The sequence below is a fragment of the Helianthus annuus genome, chromosome 10 (genome assembly GCF_002127325.2).
Source record: "Helianthus annuus cultivar XRQ/B chromosome 10, HanXRQr2.0-SUNRISE, whole genome shotgun sequence".
Lineage (NCBI taxonomy): Eukaryota > Viridiplantae > Streptophyta > Magnoliopsida > Asterales > Asteraceae > Helianthus > Helianthus annuus.
Window position 1 is genome coordinate 169,819,132 of NC_035442.2, and position 22,288 is coordinate 169,841,419.

The 22,288-nt window shown below is 39.7% G+C and overlaps 2 protein-coding genes across 2 annotated transcripts; both read right to left on the reverse strand.

Moving 5' to 3' along the window:
* Positions 1-9,300: 9,300 nt before the first annotated feature.
* LOC110932766 (putative late blight resistance protein homolog R1A-10) lies at positions 9,301-11,826 on the reverse strand. The gene has a single exon (XM_035978790.1). It carries the CDS (start codon positions 11,797-11,799, stop codon positions 9,514-9,516), a length of 2,286 nt encoding a protein of 761 aa, XP_035834683.1. The 5' UTR covers positions 11,800-11,826; the 3' UTR covers positions 9,301-9,513.
* Positions 11,827-14,970: 3,144 nt separating this feature from the next.
* On the reverse strand, positions 14,971-21,309 carry LOC110932768. Its single transcript, XM_022176025.1, has 8 exons — positions 21,247-21,309; positions 21,136-21,165; positions 20,974-21,063; positions 20,745-20,909; positions 19,982-19,988; positions 18,520-18,714; positions 15,205-18,422; positions 14,971-14,979 (listed from the first exon to the last, which is right to left on the reverse strand). Exons 1-8 carry the CDS (start codon positions 21,307-21,309, stop codon positions 14,971-14,973), a joined length of 3,777 nt encoding a protein of 1,258 aa, XP_022031717.1.
* Between the last annotated feature and the right edge of the window lie 979 nt (positions 21,310-22,288).

The window sequence follows — 22,288 nt, forward strand, 5'->3', positions numbered from 1 at the left end:
TTTGAACCCCCTTTCGCTCCACTATTAATACCGCACCCACCGCGTTATCCGCGGCGGATAGGTATAAGATGAGTGGTTCATCCTTGCATGGTGCAGTTAGAGTTGGGAGTTGTATCAAACACTCCTTCATTTCCCGGAAGGCCTGTTCAGCCTCTGCGGTCCACTGGAATTGTTCTTTCTTTGAATAGCTCCGCAGGGTCTTGATGAACGGATAAGACTTAGCTGCGTGGTTGGCTAAGAATCTGTTAAGTGCCGCTAGCCTGCCGGCTAGCCTTTGCATATCCTTCATCGATGAAGGCGATGGCATGCGCTCGATCGCCTGGACTTTCTCCGGGTTTACCTTGAATCCATCTTTGGTGACGATGAACCCAAGGAATTTGCCCTCTTCCATTCCAAACGAGCATTTTCCTGGATTGAGCTTTATGTTAACGCTGCGCAGAGTTTGGAATGTTCTTTCAATATCTGTGAGCATGGTATCCTCTTCCATGCTCATGACGACCAGGTCGTCCATGTAGATTTCGACACTTTTGCTTATTTGTCCGCGGAAAGTGTCGTTCATCAACTTTTGGTAGGTTGAGCCCGCGTTGCGCAACCCAAACGGCATTTTTGTGTAGCAGTAATTTCCGGTGGGAGTCCGGAATGCCGTTTTGTCTTCATCCTCGATTGCCATTTGTACTTGATGGTACCCTTTGTAGCAATCGAGGAAACACTTCCACCTGAATGGTGCGAGATTATCGACTTTTTCGTCGATTTCTGGAAGCGCGTAACAGTCTTTGGGGCAGGCTTTGTTAAGGTCTTTGTAATCGACGCACATGCGCCAGCCCCCGGACGGTTTTTCTACCATGACTGGATTGGATAACCACGTCTGGTATTGGACTTCCCGCAGAATGCCTGCGGAGAGCAGTTCTTCGATCTGCTCTTGCATCGCCTGATTTTTAGCTGACCCAAAGTGGCGTTGGACTTGGATCACTGGCTTAATACCTGGCATGGTATTCAAGTAATGTTGCGCAATATCACGTGGGACCCCGGTCATGTCTGCGGGTGTCCACGCGAAGATGTCTTGGTTCCTGAAGAGAAGCTGCTTCAGTTGCGCTTTGGTGGTCGGGGCTAAGGCGTGACCCAATGTGACCTTTTGTTCTGGGTATCTCGCGTTGAGAACCCATTTTTCTGGTTGGTCGTTGGGAGTGGGCCTTGCGACCTTGGTCGGACGTACTTCGTCCGACATCATGACGTCCCTGCGGGCATAGATTATCGCGACCCCCGATTCGGTTGGGAAACCAACCGCAGAGTGGGGGACCGACGTAATCATATTGAAATCTCCTTGGGATTCTCTCCCGAGGAGTACGTCATATCTGGAGGTGTGAGGTAAAACCATGAAGTTTACCTCTTCTGTCCTTGTGCGGTTTCCGCTGGAAAGACGCACAGGGAAAGTAATCTGGCCTAGGGGAAAGACAGTTTCCCCTGCGAACCCGGTTGACGGGTAATCTACTGCTTGCAACCGATCTTTGTCCTCCTGGTCGAACTGTTTGAAGCATTGTTCGTAGATTATATCAGATGTACTGCCCGGGTCGATGAACAGACGCTCGGTGCAGTAGTGTGCCAGTTGGCCTGAAATGACGACGGCGCGCCTATCGCGCGGTCCGCCTCGGACTTTTGGAAAGACGACTTGCTCGTCTTTCCAGTCACATTCCGGCCTTCTTGCCGCTTTTCGCGGCCTGCCCTTGCCTCCGTGAATCATGTGGGTGGAGGCCACGTGCATGGTTCTCTTCCCGGAGGAGGTACCTTCGCCGTGAGGGGTAATGCGCTTGGTGGGTTTTTGCCCACCTGGCAAAAGATGTTGCAGTTTCCCTTCCTTTAAGGCGTGCTCAATCTCCAGTCGGAGACTGATGCAATTGTTGGTGGTGTGGCCCGAGTCCTTGTGGTACTCACAGTAGAGTGTGAGGTCCTGATTTTTCTTGGACTTCATTGGTTGGGCCGGTCGCAAGAACTGTGGGTCCGCAAGGAGGACCTCACTTGGCGACATGGTGATCTCGGTCCAGTTGCGGTCCCGAGAGTCTTTTTTTGACGCCCGACTGTCTCGGGCGGGATTGTAGTTCTTTGGGTCGAACGTGTTGGTTCGCGGGAAGTATGGTTTGGAAATATCGCGATTTCCAACGTCCCGGTTGCGTTTATTGTTACGCTTGGACCCTTGGTGGGATGTTTCGGCTTAGGGCTTTGCCTTTGTCACATGCGGTTCAAGTGACCGCTGTGTCTGGGCGTATGTCTTGACCGCGGTCATGACATCTTCCCATTTTTTGGGCAAGCCCTCCTTGCCAGAGATGGTCATGATCATCTCTCTGTCTTTGACGGCCCGGATGAAGTGGTTTCGTGCCATCTGGTCTGCCACGTCACCTATCTCCAGGCACTCTTTATTATATCGGACGACGAATGCTTCGAGCGATTCGTCGTCCCTTCGCCAGATGTTCATGACGTCCAACGAATCTCGTTCGTGGCGTCGCTGTTGGCAAAAATGGGCGAGGAACTTGGTACGCAAGTCCTCGAATGAATCCAGTGATCCCACTGGCAAAGAATCGAACCATGCCCTGGCCAGGCCCGTAAGGGTCTGGGGGAAAAAATTGCACCAAGTGGGTTCATCCCACTGGCCATTGATGCCCGCGCCCATGAAGATGTTCATGTGGTCGTCCGGGTCAGTCGAACCACTGTATTTCCCAACGTTGAATGGGAACTTTGTCGTGGGGATATGGGCGTTGGCAATCCGCGTGCCGAACTTGGAATTTTCGGCCGCTGCCTTTGGCCTGTATGGCTCGTTCGCAGGGCGCTTTGCCGCCCTAAGGTATGTGTTGCGGGGGTGACTGGGAGGAACATAGTTGCGTCCTCCCGGTCTGCTACTGGTGTCATGCGAATCACCGCGGTAGCTATGGTCGTCAGGGTCGGTGTGACCGTACCCTTCGGTGTATGGTTGTGGGCCCAATCGGCTCTGAATGCCTGGGCCGCGTCTGGAGGTTGATCGCCTCCTGTCCTCGCCCTGGGGGCCAAGGCGGGTATGTACCGGTCCTCTGGTGTGGGACCCGTATGAGGAATCGTCCTCGTTGAGGGTGTGGACCGAACAGTAAGACGATCCCCGTTCTTCACGTCGGCTTCTTGAAGCCGGGCGTGAATGTATCCTGCCGTCGTATTGTAAATACGCTCAACAGGGGTGTGCGGTGCTGGGGGAAGCGCAGCTCGTATATTCGCTTCAGTACAAGCGCGGTTGTATGCTGCGGTCAGCGTGGCTGCCTGCTGCTCGTACCAGGCATGAATGGTCATGCCTGGTGGGATCACAGATGGGAACTGTGATAAGTCATGTCCGAACATAAAGGAGGGGCTCCTTTGTGTGGACGTGCCGATGTGTCCGGGTTGGGAGGTCGAGGCATTGACCCCTACCGGGTTTGGGATTGGAGGATTTTGGTTATCCGCCATGTTGTTTTGGTGATCAGTCATGATCGTGATAGAGGAAAAAGGATGGTTTAGAAAGTGCTAAGAGTAGCGGTGGGCGCCAATGATGAAACAATGGTTAACCGGGCAGGGTTAACACACTGGTCTCGTCAAGAAGGGTTAATCCCTTCCTCTCGAGGATCGCTGGCTGGATCACCGGTGGTTGATCTCCTGCACAAGGAAACAAGCCGTGACTCGTAACAAGGAGGATGGGGTGGGGGGTGCTCCTTGTTACCACTCTCCGGCGTGAGAATCAGTAGTTTGCTTGGGAAGCAAAGTAAGATAGTAGTAGTAGTGAGAGAGTTGTGAAGAGATACCTCAAACCTGGTTTGGGGTTGGTATTTATAGCCGAGGAGTGAAGGAGGATGATGATGGATGGACTGACGACGTGCTGCACCTTTTCAGGTGTGTCAGGCTTGTCGGTTATGGAGGTTACGCCACGTCAGTCCATTGCTTACGTAGCTCTGACAGGTAACTGCCATTGGTGCCACTTGTACTGTGGTGTCAGTACCACTTGCTTGAGTGCATAGGACGCGGTGCAAGCCGCATCGCTACGTGCGGTAACATCTGAAGTTACCGCGTCTCCTACTTGTGATCAAGGAATACGCGAGATGCGGTGCTAGCCGCATCGTCGTCTTGCCTGCATCCCTTGTCGTGACGAAAATGCCCGTATGGTGCGGTGTCAGCCGCACCGCTACGTTCATCTTCTTCTATGCCTAAGGTAAGGCTTTCCTGTATTGATAGAAGTGTTCACTGGATGCGGTGCGATGCCGCATCGCTGTGAATACTTCCGTTTTCATACACCAGATGTGATGCTATGTCGCATCACTCTACCGTTCTCATGTTCCATGTAAGTCCTCCTTTGTTACTGGATGGATTGGATTCAACCCTTGTGCCGACGCGTTCTCGCATGGGCACAAGTAGGTTGTTAGCTAGTGGGGGTTTTGATAAGGGTAATGGTCACTCGCGGTCGATGCTGGCGCGAGATCTGGGACCATACCCCTTCAGGCCCGTATACATTGTTCGTATCCATTGTATACGACCAGCCAAATTCTTTACACATGGTGTATACGGGCCGTATACAGTTATACGACCCGTATGGAATGAAAAAAACTGACAAAGTCTGAAGACACAGACTTTGTTAGTCTTATTTTATTATATACGGGCCGTATAACTGTATACGGCCCGTATAACTGTATACGGCACGTATACACCATGTGTAAATAAGGATTTACCATTTAACGAAACGGGTTAATAGATTCAACGTGATAATAGGTTCATATCGTGTTATAAATTCACCAACTCTTTAACTATTTGTTAGTTTTTTCTCCCCCTCACTACTAGCAATTCTATAGTGACTCTTCTTTCAAAAAATAACAATAATTACAAATATTAGTAAATAATCATCTCAAAGGAAATAAAATAGTTTATAAAATTCCTTTTCTCGTCTTTCGATGATATTCATGATTGATTAAAGGTGTAGAGGAGGTGAACACAATAAACAATTTTGGGCCACAAAGTCCACCGACCATCTAATTTTAAAATAGAAAAAAGATAAGAGACGTTTTGGTTTGTATGGTCGTGATTAGGAGTGGCTTAATTTGGTTTCATTTTAATTGTTGCATCGTTTTATTTATTCTTTAAATTTGTATATTTCTCAGTAAAATACAATATATTAGAGTACGCGAGCTATCCTTAGATACCGACTGATGATTCCTTTGTTCCCAGTTGACGAGCCATATCCGGTATGCCACAAAGCGTGTTTGGATTTTTTCGGCGAGCACGCGATCCACTGTAAAGAGCTACCAGGGTTTAAATATCGGCATGATTGGGTGAGAGATGTGTTATGCGATGTTCTTAAGCGGGCCGGGATCTCTGCCAAAAAGGAAGCTCCAGTAAATTTCCTGACTGACCCCTTAGAGGGGAGGTCCACTTTACGCCCGGCGGACATCCTTGTGTTTGGATGGGAAGGGGGAAACACGCTTGTGTAGATCTAACTGGAGTCTCCCCCCTTGTCGGGCTCAAGGACAAGGGCTTTGTCGTAGGGCAAGCGGTGCTCAAGGCAGAAGCAAGCAAAGTGGCAAAACATGATAAAGCCTGCCGGGAGAATCAACATGTGTTTGTCCCGTTTGCGTTTGATACCTTTGGTGGTCTCGCTCCTGACGCTGTGCGACTCTTGAATCGGGTTCAAAAAGTCGTTAATAGCAATTCTTCGTCGCTAAAGGTTTCAAACTTTGTATTTAGTAGAATTGGTTTTTCTATTCAAAAGGTGGTGGCGACGCAACTTGTTCGGCGACTACCTGCCATTGCTTTGAACTAGAAAACATGATTCTTTTTATCTCTAATGCAGACTTAAACTACCCAATTAGTTTAAGTCTTGCACTAAAACATTTTTTATTTTTAGAAAACAAATGTGTTACTGGTAAGCCCCCAACCAATTCGAACTCATTTAGATCAAAATTGACTTAATTTGCTTAAACTAAATTCAAACCCATGAATTTATGCTATGATTTTGTTTCATGTTAGAAATTTATACCTAAACATACACCATAATCTTATATAAAACCTAAGATTTTTTTTATCAACACACTTATTTTTTTATCTAGGCTTTTTATAAACCATAAACTAGAAAAATATGTTATATGAACGATTAATGGATATTTGAATCCTTTTCTTTGAATAGGGTTACAAAAGTATACTTTTAGAAAAAACGGGTTGAGCAAATATTAAATTAAATCTATTCTGATACCCATGTGAACGTATGCACAAGAATTGTTTGGATGATAAATTGATAATGACATCGGTTTGTATTCTTGTTTCTCAAATGAGAAGCGATGATGGAAGTCAGGATTAGTGACAAAAATGAAATATCTTACAATTGTATGGTAGGGTGTATTAAAATTGATCACTCGTAAGTTATTCGAGATCGGTTTGTTAAAAACTTAGATTAAGTCAAGTCTAAACAAGTTTAAGTCTGAGTTTAATTTGGAGCTTATTTAACGAATGAGTATGAACATGAGCTTCATGTACCGAACTTGGCTAGACTCGTTAACCTAAACAATCATTTTTTATATAAAATTTTATATAAATATGTAATAAGTGTTATACTTGTGTGTGTAGTGTGTATGTATTATAAATTTCTATTATGTATATGATGGAAGTAATTGAATCTGAAATAAATAATAATCAAGTTGATTCCGAGCTAAGCTTCAGCATAAAAAATTACTCACAAGTCAAGTTTGAGCTTTAAAACAGAGAAGGAATAAGCCAAGCTTGGCTTGAACTCTCATAAGTTAAACATGCCAAACTTAATTTAGGCAAACTTATTGCCTATACATCACTAATTAAAGAGATGTAATTAGACATAAAGTTTTTAATGATTAAAAAAAAATAAAACTGAAACAAATTAACATGACCGAGGGTCTATAATTTGTATAGATATTAATTTTTTATCTTTTAGTTTTAAATATATCAAGTATTTATATTAAACAATGCCATTTCAAAATCAAATATGATTAAAAATGTTTTATACCAAACCACTAACTAAAAAGAATCTAGAACAATGAAATGCCATTGTTTAGGATTTTAGGGCCATTTTAATATAACTTCGGACACATTAGAACTGGGCTCTAAGCTTGGCCCAATACAAGCCCAGCTTTGATGACAAGTTAAATTATCTGGGCAAGTAAAACCGTACCGGTAAAACTGTTAAAAAACAACTTGATTTAACAGTCGAAATCGTTTTTCTCAATGGCAACATTTTTTTAAACTACGAATTTCCTTTAATCCATATCGTCTGTGATACTTGAACACAACACCCCCACCTCCCTCCAGAAGTGTTTAAAATATTTTGGCTTTGACAATTGACAACCACCCATTGGTTCAACGGCAACAATTAGTATCTAAATTTAAAAGAATTGATCAAAACTTGAAAACAATATGTAGAAAATGTTGAACTCGTACGGTTAAGGTTCCAAGACATAAACTATCACTTTTAAGTCTTAAAATGTAACATATATTTAAAAAAAAAAACAAAGGGTCAACCACTAACCCCTCAACCGGTCCGAAGTTAATTAGTTACAAATTGATTTGATCTCCTTAAGCTAGATCCAAACCTGCAGATTTCATATTGTGTTTTTGTGTGGTTTTAGAGATTCACACTCTAGTTCATAAACCTAAGATTACTTTTATCAACTATTTTTTTTTATTTTCTTTTATTTTTATCTAGGCTGTTTATGAAACATAAACTAGAAAATATGTTTTGTGAACGATTAAAAGATATTTGAATCCTTTTCTTGGTACACAATAAACCTTGAATTGAAAGACCCAATTAAGGTGGGTTTCACCAAAGGGTTTGTAGCCCTGCGGTGTGGAGAAAAGGTTGTTGGGTTAATCGGGTCTTGTTCACGGGTTAACGAGTCATGGTTAGTAAAATTAGGAGGTTATATTAATTAGTTGCATGGAATAAGTTAAAATTCAATGATTTACGTAAGAAGTGAAAGTTGGATGGAGGAGAATATCACGTGGGAATATCTTGACTAATATAATTTGGTCAACCAACCAATAGGGTGGTGGTCCATTTTTTAAAAGGGAAAACCTTTAAACACTTTGGAAGAGAGGTCTCTTGGGTTCAAGTCCATATACGACACGACAGGAATAAAAGAAATTTGCCGTTAAAAAAAAATATAACTTGGTCAAGGTTGACCGGGTTTGTTGAACCAGATGGTGTGAGTTGGGAATTGTTGGAGTATTCAGCAATTAGTGGGATTATTTAGCATGTATTTTTTATGGTTTTGCTGATTATAAATAGAGTAGTGAGTAGGTTTGTTTGTGTACTCCTTATTTGATAATAAAGCATTTTCTTATGTTCTTTCATATCCAACAGTTATTTTCTCTTGGAACCTCAATACACTATAATGAGTTTCAGGGTTCAAGTTCCATTGTGGATAAAGATGTGGATTTAGGAGTAGGGTTAGACGGGCGTGTGGGTGAAAGAAAAGAAAAAGAATTTAGTCGGGTTTCGATAGCACAACATGTGCAACCTCCAGTAATCAATGGTGAAAAAATGTTCACAATGATACTGTTAAACCTTTGGGAAGTCTACCTTACCAAATCGGGTTGCTCTGTTCACCCCCTTGTTCCGCCATTACTACCGCTTGTTCCATGCTTGTTGAGTGATTCGAGGTTAGCAAATCTGATCTCTATCTCTGCATGTTATGTTCTTGCTGATGCCTCATACTTCCATGAGTGTCTTCAATTCCGAAATCGACCAGTCATGCTCAACTTCCAAAGGCTGAAATGCTTTTTCGTGCTCCTTCAGCGTCAAGTTCTTGGTTCGTGGTGTTTGTCGCCATTGTGACTTTCATTGGTAAGCGATTAATCCGAGAATCGATGTTCTAATATCAATGATATTTCGTAACTTGTATATGTACCTACTAATTACAACGACTTGAGCTACAATCGGTTATGGTATTTAGCTACTTACTAACTTTCTCATCCTTATATAGCGTTAAACAAACTACCATAAAAACCAGACGTTATCAGTTCAAAAGGCTGATCCTGGAAACAAATTGCCACCACAGCCAGAAAGCAAGGGCATAGCTTTGTAAGGGCGGAGGGGGCGGCCGACCCCCCGAACTTTTCGCTTGTTAGTGGAGAGTATTTAGTTTTCGTATAGATTTTTTTGGTATATATGTTTTTGACCCCCCTGTTTTATAGAAATTTTTGGTATATATGTTTTCGACCCCTCGGTCAGAAATCTCAAGCTTCGCCACTGCCAGAAAGTAAGCTAAATCCACAGTATCCAAATATCTGTGTCATGCCTTGTAGAAATTTTGACATTAACTTTCAACTGTTGGTAAGATTACATGCATTGTATAGAAATGTCTCTCTAAAAAATATCTGTGTCTATAATAAACTACCATATATTATCATACATTCCTTGTGGCCTAGATATCATGTGGAAATACGCATGTTCCTGATAATGTTGTTACTTCTATAATTTTTTTTTTTTAAGATTTTGACATTTACAAAAAAACTTTACCAGTCAACTATCCATGCCAATCCTCGCAATTTCCTATAATAAGCAAGGTTGTGCAGCTCCTTTCTAACATTGATCTTCAGGCCATAGTTTCCAAAGTTTTGTTGCTCTTCTTGAATTTCCTCGAGGGATTCGATAATAGCGTTGTTGGAGTCATCAACGTCAATAAGCTCAAGAGTTGAGATGTAACCAATTTCAAGAGGGATTTCTTCAAGATATCGGCATGCACCCAACACTAGATGTGTGAGACATGGGAAGTTAATACTAGAAGCTTCCCATTGCTCGATATGCAATGTCTGCAGCTTCAAGTACTTTAGTTGCTGAAACGGGACATCATCGGTTTCCCATTTGGGTCCCATAAATGCATGATCTAGTATTTTGAGAACCTCTAGGTTTGGTAAAGATTGAACAATTGACATATCACTCCAAGGAAGACAACATCCTGATAGCGTGAGTTTTTTCAATGAATCAGGAAACGTCGCATGAATCTTTCGGAATAAATTGTTGGTAGTTGATACCAGGTCACCATCTTGTCTGGCTGAGGCTATATTAATCCACATCAATATTTCTAGGGAACTGAGTGATTTGAAGTTCTGATTCTTCTGTGTGAGAGTCGTACATGTAAGCTTCTTGATACGAGGAAAACAGTTTTCCCAACTTTCAGAAAAATTATGTAAAGAAACATTGGAAATGGTTTGCAAATTCATTGGTTTCCGGGTTGAAGGGAAGTAAATATACCCATCACTCCATAAATGCCTCAGATTCACCAAGTTTGATATGGTATCTGGTAAAGAAAAACGTACGGAACTTTTAAGAATGATGGTTTGAAGGCTCCAAAGATTACATATCGAGGATGGAAAACCTTTGGTAGACCAGAATGCAAGGTACCTTAAGTGAACAAGTAATCCTATGGCCGGTGGAAAGTCTTGAAGTTGACACTTTTGTAGATCCAATACCATTAGAAGAGGGTAGGAATGGAAATATTGATCAGTGATGTTAATCAAAGACTTGTTCTTATGAAACCACAAAAGTGAATGAACCCATGGGAATAGCTCATGACGATAACAGTTGAATTTTAAGCCCTGGTTTGTGAATATGCGGCGTGGCTTATGTTGTACCAGAGAAGAAAAATCAGTCATTTGAGTGCTTATTTTCACGCAAAAGTTTCCTTTGGTTGCTCTTTCCAAGCATAGTTCCCTCAAAAGATCATGGATAGAACAAGCTTTGATGGCACCATTGAATTTTCTATCTGTAACAATCACAAGGTTTCTATCAACTAGTTCCATGAGGTAGTCCTCTCCAATTTCCTCCAAGCTTCGTTTTCCATCTTCTTCTACAAATCCCTCAGCCATCCATAGCCATATCAACTTTCGTACTTGAAACTTATGGTCTTCTGGGAAGCCACCAAGATAAAGAAAGCAGTCTCTCAAGTGTGGAGGTAAATGGTCATAACTCAAAGCCAAGATATCCATGTTCTTGTTGGGATCATTGACAATGGAGGAACTGACACGTTTGGCTATCCTTTCCCATGAATATGTGCTTCTTGTTTCTTTTGCGAGAACTCCTGCCATGACAACCACCGCAAGGGGCAATCCATGACACTTCTTTGCAATTTCCTTTCCAGGTTCGGTCAACATTGTTGGGAAATTATCACTATGGAAGACTTTCTTACAGAGCAACTCCCAGCTTTCCACATCTGTCAAAAATTCTAACTGATGAACAAAACCGTGCAATTTTGCATGTAAAGCAACTTCTTTGAGACGGCTTGTGAGCAGAATTCGACTTCCGTTGTTATCATTTGGGAAAAATACTTTGAGGTCATCCCAAGCTTGAATGCTCCAGACGTCATCAAAAACAATCAAATATCTCTTGCCCATAACACTTTTGTGCAACTTCTCACGAAGTTTTGAGTCACTTGCATTAATAGGGTCGAATTCAGGGCAAATGGATGCCACTAGTTGGATCAACAAATCCCGTCTTTCATATGTTTGAGAAACAGTGATCCATGCTCGGACATCAAAATGGTACACAACAAAAGGATCATTGAATACTTTGGTAGCAAGGGTAGTCTTACCCAATCCCCCCATACCAACAATAGATACCACATCCAGTTGCTTTTGATCTTCAACCAGTCTGTCCCGTATCAGTTCAGCATCACGAATGAGCCCCACGATCGTCTCTTCCAATACTTTTTTCGTTCCTAAAGGCTTTCTGGTGCAGGAAGTTCCAGCAACAACAGTTTGTGTTTGTGTTCTCAGGCTATCAATACTTCTAGATGAATACATTTTCCGCTTATCAAGGATCGTAGTGAGTTCCTCTTTAATAGAGTTGAGTGATCCCATAACCTCCCGAAGATTCAAGGAGAATTGATAGTTGGTTGATCTCTTAATTTTCAAACAATTCAGGAAGCACTTACGAAATGTTTGAGGACATGTTCCACTTCTATAGCTGGAGTATACAAAGAGACCCACAATCATATGTGCCTCGTGTGCTACATCTTTAAATCTTCTCTGCAGGTTTCTCACTTGTTCAACCTCATGTAGGATGTCTTGTTCTTCAACAAACAAGATCTGGATCATGTAGCCGAGCTCTTGATAAAGCAGTTGCATTTGAGGCCTTACCAATAAAATTGAAGCGTTGTTGTCGACTATTGGATTGTTTTTGCTGTAACTCAAGTGCATCAAGTTTTCCATGAACAATTCCAGCGTTGTGTATGTCATGTTTTCTCCTTAGGGAACCTACAAAAGTTGCTTGATGAGTTCAAGCAAGTTGTGACTAATAATCATCACTAAATAACATTTAAAAGCTCAAAAGTTACTTAGTTTATACAAACACCCACAACTAACTGCGGTTTTCTCAGGTATGTTATTGGAACAATTCGAAAACCATATAAAAATATGTTTGTTATGAGAAAAAATAACCCGAATTATGAAAAAGTAAATAAGAATTTAAAAAATAGAATAAGTAATATATGCAGACACATGTAGGGTTGACGTATGCAAAAGATGAGATTTTACCTAAAAAGTGTAAAATTAAAAGTAATACATGATGTCTTAAATTTATAGACATGTCTTAATATATATTTTTTTGTTCCCACATGGTGACACGGGATAACACCATGTGTTAAATGTGTTAATCCATTTTTAACCTTTTTTAGACAAAATCTTCATTTTAGCCGATCACAAGGATGTGTATGTATACATATATTTGTATATGTGTGCGCATGTATGTGTATATATATATAAGGGGAAGGTTAACGTACAATACTCCTTAACGTGTGATGGTACGATATGAAATTATACATGTTATAAAACTCATTCCCTAATCCCGTATGAACAAAATCATAAATCACGCATGAACAAATATCATAACTATTCGTGATTAAGGTTTTTCTTCACGCATGATTATGGTTTTTGTTCATGCGTAATTAGGGTTTTGAGTTTTATAACTATTAGCGGACCAAATCAATTATATTTAATGTATTATTATTTTGTATATCTCCTTGATTTGTGGAGATCTTGTTTCTGTTTATATCTCTCTGTAATTATGTATTTATACCCAATTGATATTCAATGAGAAGCAAGCAATTATAACAAATTACATGGTATCAGAGCGACCTTAGAACCACAGCCGTCCACTTTCACCTTTCTTGACAGTGACCCATCACCTATCATATTCAACCAACACATGCCTACCACTTTCACACCTTCTGCCCCCTCCCCACAAACCGACCCTCCTCAGACCCAAACCAACCTACCTCCGGCCCAAACCAACCTGCCTCAAGCCCAAACCAACCCACCTACGGCCCAACAAATCCCACCTACGGCCCAACCACATACACACATCCGACCTACCCATGCCACCCTCGGCCCTACTACCATCACTTACACGAGACGATCCTCTCGCACACAACCCATCCCATCCATGCCCATCGGTACCAACCCAATCCAACCATCACCTCACCAGCCTCATCCTAACCACTCGGCTCATACTCTCCCACCGAGACACCCTATGATCACTCGGTCTCGTGACGGAACATCAAAACCTACAACTCCTTTCAACCTTAATGTTGACACGGTTTCTCCGTTACCTAAATCCCACCTTGATGCCCAATCCGATCCGCACTGGTCCGATGCCATGAAAACCGAATACACCGCTTTAATAGATAATAACACGTGGGATCTCATGCCTCGGCAACCCGATGCACACATTATACGATGTATGTGGTTGTTCCGTCACAAATTTCATGCTGATGGAACCCTTGAACGGTACAAAGCTCGCCTTATGGTCAATGGTAAATCCCAACAGGTTGGCATCGACTGCGATGAGACGTTTAGTCCCATGGTTAAACCCACCACCATACGTATTGTCCTTAGTTTAGCATTGTCCAGGTCTTGGCCTATAAATCAGCTTGACGTCAAAAACGCATTCTTACATGGGGATTTAAATGAAACTGTTTATATGTTTCAACCACCAGGATTTGTGGATGCTCGAAACCCAACGTTTGTGTGCAGGTTAAATAAATCTCTCTATGGACTTAAACAGCCTCCTAGGGCATGGTATCAAAGATTTGCTACGTACATTCTCAAATGTGGTTTTCGAACCTCCACTTCGGATAGTTCTTTATTCATCTACAAACGGGGCAACGACACAGCATATCTTCTCCTGTATGTGGATGACATCATCCTCACAGCGTATTCGGACGCACTATTGAAGCATTTCATCGCTGCTATGTCCAGAGAGCTTTCTATGACCGATCTTGGTAGGCTACATCACTTATTGGGTATTGAGGTACAACATCACAATGGCGGTCTCACTCTCTCAGCAGTCTTATATCAATGATATATTGGCTCGAGCAAATATGGACAATTGCAAGCCATGCTCCACCCCTACTGATACTCATTCCAAACTGAGTGCTACAGCAGGGCATCCTCTTCCAGATGGTACTTTATACCGGAGCCTTGCTGGTGCGTTACAGTACCTCACAATCACCCGTCCAGATATCTCTTATGCTGTTCAACAGGTTTGTCTATTTATGCACGCTCCGAGAGAACCTCACTACCAGTTTCTCAAGCGTATTTTACGGTATCTCAAAGGTACGGCTGATCATGGGCTACACCTCTCTCCGTCCACCTCGGTTCAACTGACCGCCTACTCCGATGCGGATTAGGGAGGGTGTCCAGATACTCGACGTTCAACGTCTGGCTATTGTGTGTTTCTTGGTGATAATTTGGTCTCTTGGTCGTCAAAGCGCCAACCAATCATTTCCTTCTTTGATCTCCTCTTTTACTGATACATCAATAGTAGTTGCTGGAGCAGTTTGGGGAGCTGAAAGAAATGTTAAGTATTTTAGTTACATATGTTTTATCATGTAATTGTCAGTTATAAGATATGATAGATAGGTAGATACCTGACACATCTTCCATTTTGCTCTCTGTCTTATCCATAACAAATTCTTAATCAACCTGCAAGAGAAAAATAAACAAGTGAGTAAAAGAGACCAAAGTGTGTAAAATAATAACATCATCTATACTATATTTAGAATGTAATTGCGTAAACCACCAAATGCATAAAAAATCATCACATTCTCACTCACAAGTATTTCATTCGTCACGTAACACCTCTCGATAGACAACATTTGAGGTGTATACCCCGTCTCGTCTGAAGTCTTTGGCAGGATGTACTAATACCTTTGTATTAGCACGTGATATCCCTCTTGATAAAGCGACATAAAGTTGTCCATGCGAAAATACTGAATCCGGAAGATAAACACCAACATGCGGAATTGTTTGACCTTGAGCTTTGTTGATTGTCATGGAAAAGCTAAGTCGAATGGGGAATTGTTTTCTTTTTAGCTTGAACGGGAACATGTCGTCTTCAGAAAGACACAAAGGGATTCTTGGCAAAAATACTCTTTTTCCGGCATGTTGCCCGACAGCTATCTCTGCATCAATAACATTACGCTGGAAGCCTTTACATATCAATCTTGTGCCATTACATAAACCATGTGATGGATCGATATTCCGCAACAATATTATAGGGCAACCGATTTTTAAACGAAGTTTATGAGGCGGCAGACCACTAACAGTTAGTGAGTTTAAGAACTCGACCGGATAGAAGTTGTGACGATCGTCTTCGACTTCATCGAAACTATAGTAAACCTTTTCATCCCCTTGAAACATGTCAATCATTTGATCATTGATCTCGTCAACACTGTCATTTTTAGTGGACAATATTGCTCTAGAGATTATATAATCAGAAGAATATACATTACTTTGAATTGACGGAAAGACTACATTGATCAATTCTTTTATAGAGTTTTCTGGATTACTGAAAGGAATTGTCATGTCGTCTGGTATGCGAATATAGCTTCCTTCGATTGATTCTTCAGACCCATCACCGACTCTTAAAAGAAAATCAGAATACCATGGATCATTTAGCGCTCTCATGTTTATCGTCAACCGCATCTTTTTAGTCAAATGCCAAAGAGGCGACATCCGCAGGCTGGAGTCTACAATCTGTGCTCTAGTTCCGCGTTTAACAACCGGCAACACTTGTCTAAAATCTCCCCCCATAACCATTATCTTTCCACCAAATGGGAGACGAACACCTGTAATGTCTTGCAATGTTCGATCGACTGCCTCTATCGCCTGACGTTTTGCCATCGATGCCTCATCCCATATGATTAACCTTGAGGACCTAATTAGTTCAGCCGCCCCACTTTGTTTTTTTATGTTGCACATCGAATTGTTATCAACACAAATGGGAATCTTGAATCTTGAGTGAGCCGTTCTCCCACCTGGCATATTATTAGCGGCGGCACCTGATGAAGCTGTCGCAAGAGCAATAAGACCACGTGAACGTACTTGAGCAAGCAAAGCTTTGTACAGAAATGTTTTTCCCGTTCCACCCGGACCATCTATAAAGAACACACCTGGACTATTATTATCCACATGTGACATGATTTCATCAAATACTCTTCTCTGGTCTGAATTAAGTTCATCTATGGCAGATAAGTGTTCAGGTTCCACAACTATCCCGTACTCCTCTTGCACCTCACGATGAACTGGATATTGTAAGTCGTGCTTTGTTATTTTCGGAAGATCGAAATCATCAATACTTTTACCCATAGATTGTAGGATGTCCCTGATGTCAGTAAGAACCATATTTTGAACGCGTTCCACACTTTCACATTGTAACCTGTGATCTTCAGATAGTGCATCAAAGTGATCATTCCATAGCTTACGAATATCACCAGGTTCGCAGAAAATCATTATTGTTGCGAATAACCTTCTAAGAGCATTGGGAAACTGAAATAGAGACGCTTCTGTTAGACATTGCGATAGACTATTATCATTCTCTATCAAGCCTACCTCAAGAGCTGCTTTTCGAAATGACGTGTACTTAATACCATTAACCGTGCAAAGATCTTCAAAAGAAGTAGGTCCTCTGACATTACACAACAGTAGGCGTAAGTAGTACCTTTCCCCTTCGGCAGGATTGGCACTAACAATACGACCTCTTTGTGGCCTAGTACCACGAGGACACCAACGACGTGAGGATGCATTCCATGTGAAGTATCTCGGGAAATCCTTATACAAATATTGCCTTGCTGGTTCATTCCCATGGTTATACTCAAAAAATGCAGTCAGCATGGTTCTTTTATCTCTTTCCCTATCAACTATTGCTAACATAGAATCATCTTCTCTAAATCTAACCATCTGCTTGTTCGGGAGATGAAGTTGTAAGGCCAAAACAGCAGGATAGATATGAGAAAGAGGGAAAGAAAATATACGCCACATAGCCTCCGGGGGGGATACGTAGCGTGCATCCTGAAACCTCTTTATCTCATTAATAACATCTGGTGCGTCTGGATCAACATGAATAACCTGTTTATCATGCCCTTTGTATATATATTTGAACAGATATTTAACAGATTTTATACTCGAGCAAACCTCGACATTCATGTGGCAATTATACATCATTAAAAGCCTTGGGTTATAAGGGACAACCCATCTGTTATCAAGAGTTTTTCCTCGTACGTCCACCGTTATTCCAGTGTTTCTCCTTCGATATAATGGATAGGCATCTTCTCCTTGTGTTGTCTGCTCATTAAACTGTCTAGGATAATGAAAGCGACATACCTTTGGATCACCCTGCATACAAGGACTCTCTTTCCGTAAATTTCCGCATGGGCCATGAATCATGTGCTTGACAACAACCTCGTGTAGTTGTGGATGTCGTACCTTGTCAGGAATTTCAGCACAAACGACCTTATCATAATGGTCTGGATTATTAATTTTGTATGGCGGGTGCATGATAAGGAGGAAATGTGCATGCGGCAAACCACGCTTTTGAAACTCAATGACATAAACGTATGCCAAAACCTCCCCGAGTAAATGTTTCTTGAGTAGCTGCTCCTTAAGATCCTCTAATTTAGCACGAAATATTCGTGAAACAAGATCTGGACGATCTTGTGCAGTTTGACCAGGTTTCAAATTACATGTTATCTCGGGCCATTGAGGATTACACGTCATCGTAAGGAATAAATCAGGTTTGCCATCATCTTGAACTAAAGTCATAGCATCTAGAAACCGTCGTCGCATGTCGCGAGGCCCTCCAATGAATGACGCGGGCAACACAATCCGTTGTCCAACTCTGCTAGGACGAACCTCACCGGCATGAACGCAATCCACAAGACCTTGGTATAATTCAGCTCGTATCTTACTTTGGTTTCGTTCACAAAATTGCAAACGTGATGTCTCAAGCTTTATATAAACATCTACAACGAATTGTTGTAGCAATCTACCACCAAGCAAAAGCACGTTTTCAGTAGAGCGAATTTGAAACTTGTAACAGTAGTATTCTCGCATAGCTACGGTTCTCCTACCCCCTCGTGGGTTAGCCCCTGAGTTAAATAAAAAAAATAGATAATTATATTACATTAAAATTTAGGGTATTATTTATGTGCTTGACTTGTAAAAACATAGTTAAGTTCTTCTTACCTTCAGCCTCTTCGTCGATGTTGTCGTAATCATTATGAACATTATTAATTGATACTCCATCACGTGGTATGTTAGGATGCCAGCCCGTCTCACCATTAGGGAAGAATAAAGGATACGATAATGGATCGTAACATCCATAGTATGGTTGAATAGTTTGAGGGTATTCGGATCTACCGTACACTACAATACTTCTTACTTCCAAATGACAGGTTTATAGTTTTTTTATTTCAAAATAGACGTTACTCATGCTTTGTTGTATCCATTTTTAGGTAGCTATAGGTGTCGACTAACATCTTATTTGTGTTATTGGATGTATGTACAGAAAGTGTAAATGGGCTGCATGGATATGGTAATAGACCCAGATGAAGCCCACAAACCAGACACTATAATAGCATTGAAAGCCGGCTAGGTCGTTAAGATTTGAATTTTGATTCAAGAGTAATCATCTGAAATTCTTGTACGCTTTATGACTTAACTAATTGCTAGCTTGACTACTGTATTTTTTTTGTAGTGTTTAAGAGACCGTTTTGTGATGAGTTTTTAAAATTTTGGTTTAAGAAATTTAGTTATTTAAAAAGGTTCAAAAATTTGGTCAAAAATGACTTGCCCTGTTTTCACCCATAGCAAGAAAGTTAACCTTATGACGTGTTATCCAACCTCCACATTTATCCACCGCAACGTGTGCTGCTGAACATATGTGAAAACTAACACATGTTTTTACTATAAAAGAATAATAAATAAAAACGTTATTTAGTAAATATATAAATGTTATGTTAATATTTTAAATAATCACACACGTACTTATGTGAAAACTAACACATGTTTATACTATAAAAGAATCAATGTCATGAAACGCAAGTAATTCATAAGCTATATTAATATAATAATGCGTTTAAAAAACCCAAAGGATCAAATGAGTTTAGTGCAGAATTGCATCAATTGTATAGAAGGAATTCATATTTTGTGGTTTGTTGATTTTAAATATAGAGTTGTTTGTATGAAAAATATTTTACGGTAAATATGGTTTTAGGGTATACTTTAACCCTTCACAACTTCATCTATTTGCTACATTACTCACTTTATCCTATTTCACTTTACCCCACCTTAAAAAATGGTTTAATCCCATTAACTCTACGTAAGCCTATTCTTTTAGTGGTTTGGTTATAAAAAAAGGAAAACAAATTAATTTGATCTCTTAACATCCTGTTGACATGTTAATAAATAATCTCTTTAACGCCCCTTAACACAAGGAGAGACTGATATGCAATGTTGATTAACATGCCATGTCTCCATTAACACCCCAAAATGTTAATTCATATAGAGTTGCTTATTTTTCCTTACTTGTATGTTACAGTATTGCATTTGTTATTTTTTGAGTAACTTGATAATTTAAATGTTAAATCTATTACTTTCTAGAAATGTGTAATGTATTACGTATATCTACCACAATGATGGTACTAACCTAAGACCTTTAAAAACATAATAAACTTTTGTAAAAATATTATACAAAAACTACCATAAATGAATATTTTAATGCAAAGTTTGGTCCCCGCCGCATCGCGCGGGCACCCTACTAGTCTTATCTATATGAGTTTCAACTAACTAATCTTATCTAATTTTAACCTGTATTTTTTTTAAACTTGCAATTACTTTAAGTTTTTATACAACAAAAAATTGATATAATCATATAATCAAAATGTATTCAATATCTTATGCTAATTGAATTCATGATATTAATTATTTATGTATATAACTATTTTTAATATATATTTATTATTATGAAAATATAGCTATGCAAATGGAGCTGGATACCTTTTTGATGATTGTTTTTCTTTTTTCTTTTTAATTACTGTAACTGCAATAATTGGCCCTGTTTATATAATGAAAATAACTTTGTTGGTCGCTGGTTTAGCAAGAACTTTAAAATTTGCTAACAAATTGGGGGATTTCATGCTTGTTCCCTTTAATCGATATTGGATTATACTCAAATAGTTGGTTACTTCCTTTCGAAGGCTTGTGGTTTCAAACACTGAAAATTTAAAATATAAAATAAACTTTATTACACTGAATTAATTCTAAAAAAAAACTGAAAATGAAAACAAAACAAGTGAAAATGAAATTGTCTAGATCAAACATAACTAAAAATGAAAACAAATAAAAAATAAAAGCACTTGAAAGATTTCATATTATGTTGAATGAAATCTATTCCTCTTCTGAATTGAAACTTGAGGAATTTTTAATTCGGTTTTCTTCTTTGCGCTTGAATCGGCTGTGTCTTCTAGTTCTTCTTCTTTATCATCTTCTTCAGAATCATCTAAATTGATAACTTGACTCCATTTCCATTCGGTGAGTCTCTTGGATCTCTTCCTTTGAGACTCGTACTTCCGATCCTTAAAAAGGACAAAAAGTGAATACAAAAGTTAAAAAAAAAAATCAAATTAACTTTAAAATTACCTCTTCACTAAATTCGCGTTGAAGAGTAGACTTATAAGGACTAAACATGGCACCGTGAGAAATTATTTCGACACTTTTATCACCTTGATCCTGCAATAAAACACACATATTATAGTATAGAGATATACGAAAATAATAGTTAAAAAACAAAAAAATTAATACCTTAGAAGCTTGTTCATCATGCAACTGATTCTGATCCAAATAAGTTAAACATTCACATAAATGTAAATAAAAGAAAACATTTATTCACAGCTGCGATATAAAAAAACTAACCTTAGAATTTTCAATCTTGCATGCTTGGTTTTCCACAACATTTGAATTCAGAACTGGATCCATTTCTGAACTTGTTTAGCAATTGATATAGGGGTAATATGATGTGTATTTATAGTAGTAAGCATTAGGGTTTAATTTTAGATGCCACCCCTTTATTTCGGAAGTTTGTTGTGGTTATCTTTTAATTTTTATAAGATATATTATAATCTATCTATCTATACTATAAATATAGATTTGATGCAAGATTTACAATCAGAACATGTAATTGATCAAGTCGAAATGATGCCATTTGTACCATCTATAAATACATTTAGTTTATTATTTCTATTCAGTAACTATTATAGTGATTTTTAGATAAAATAAACTATACATTTTGTTACGTATCCAAACTTATGAACAATAATCTATCCAAAAGTAAAATGTTATATAAATAAATAAAACTACAAAAAAGCTGTGCTTGCTGAAAGATTATAAATTTCCCAGTTTTATATTTTATAAACTGTATATTTATAAGTTTGTTTTTTATTATTGTTTTTATTTTGTTTTAATGAGAGGTGAATCATAGTAATGATGCTTTTAGCAATGGGGCCGGGTACGTGTTCTGCAAAACGGACAGCTAAACGTGTTCAAAATAGGAAGCAAAAACTCTCTGGTAGGAAGCAAGTCAATGGAAAACGTGTTGCTCAACTCTTTGCCTTAAAGAAAGTACAAGACGAACTAATTAAATGTAAGGTACGCATCCTAAAATGATGGTTTTGAACCTGTTTGAAATGCATCACAACCCGTTCATATGTAAACGGGTCAAAATACCTGTTCTGATTCTAAACAATATGTGATAAAATAGGAGACTTATGCCAGTTAAGTTTACATATGAATGGGTTCTTATGTGCATTTTGGTTATTATTATTTCTTGATTCTAGGAAGAAAAAAATAGGAGATTTTTTACCAGATATAAGGGGATTTTATGTGGAAATTGGTCTAATTTCTAGTTTGTATTTTGTTAATAGAGGTCAAATGGGTAAAAATAAAAATTAAACAAACT

Coding starts and splice junctions, on each gene's coding strand:
- LOC110932766 (XM_035978790.1), bottom strand. CDS start 11,799: ATGTATTCATCTAGAAGTATTGATAGCCTGAGAACACAAACACAAACT.
- LOC110932768 (XM_022176025.1), bottom strand. CDS start 21,309: ATGGATCCAGTTCTGAATTCAAATGTTGTGGAAAACCAAGCATGCAAG. Junction 21,064..21,135: donor ATGATGAACAAGCTTCTAAG/GTATTAATTTTT, acceptor GTTTTATTGCAG/GATCAAGGTGATAAAAGTGT. Junction 20,910..20,973: donor AACGCGAATTTAGTGAAGAG/GTAATTTTAAAG, acceptor GTCCTTTTTAAG/GATCGGAAGTACGAGTCTCA.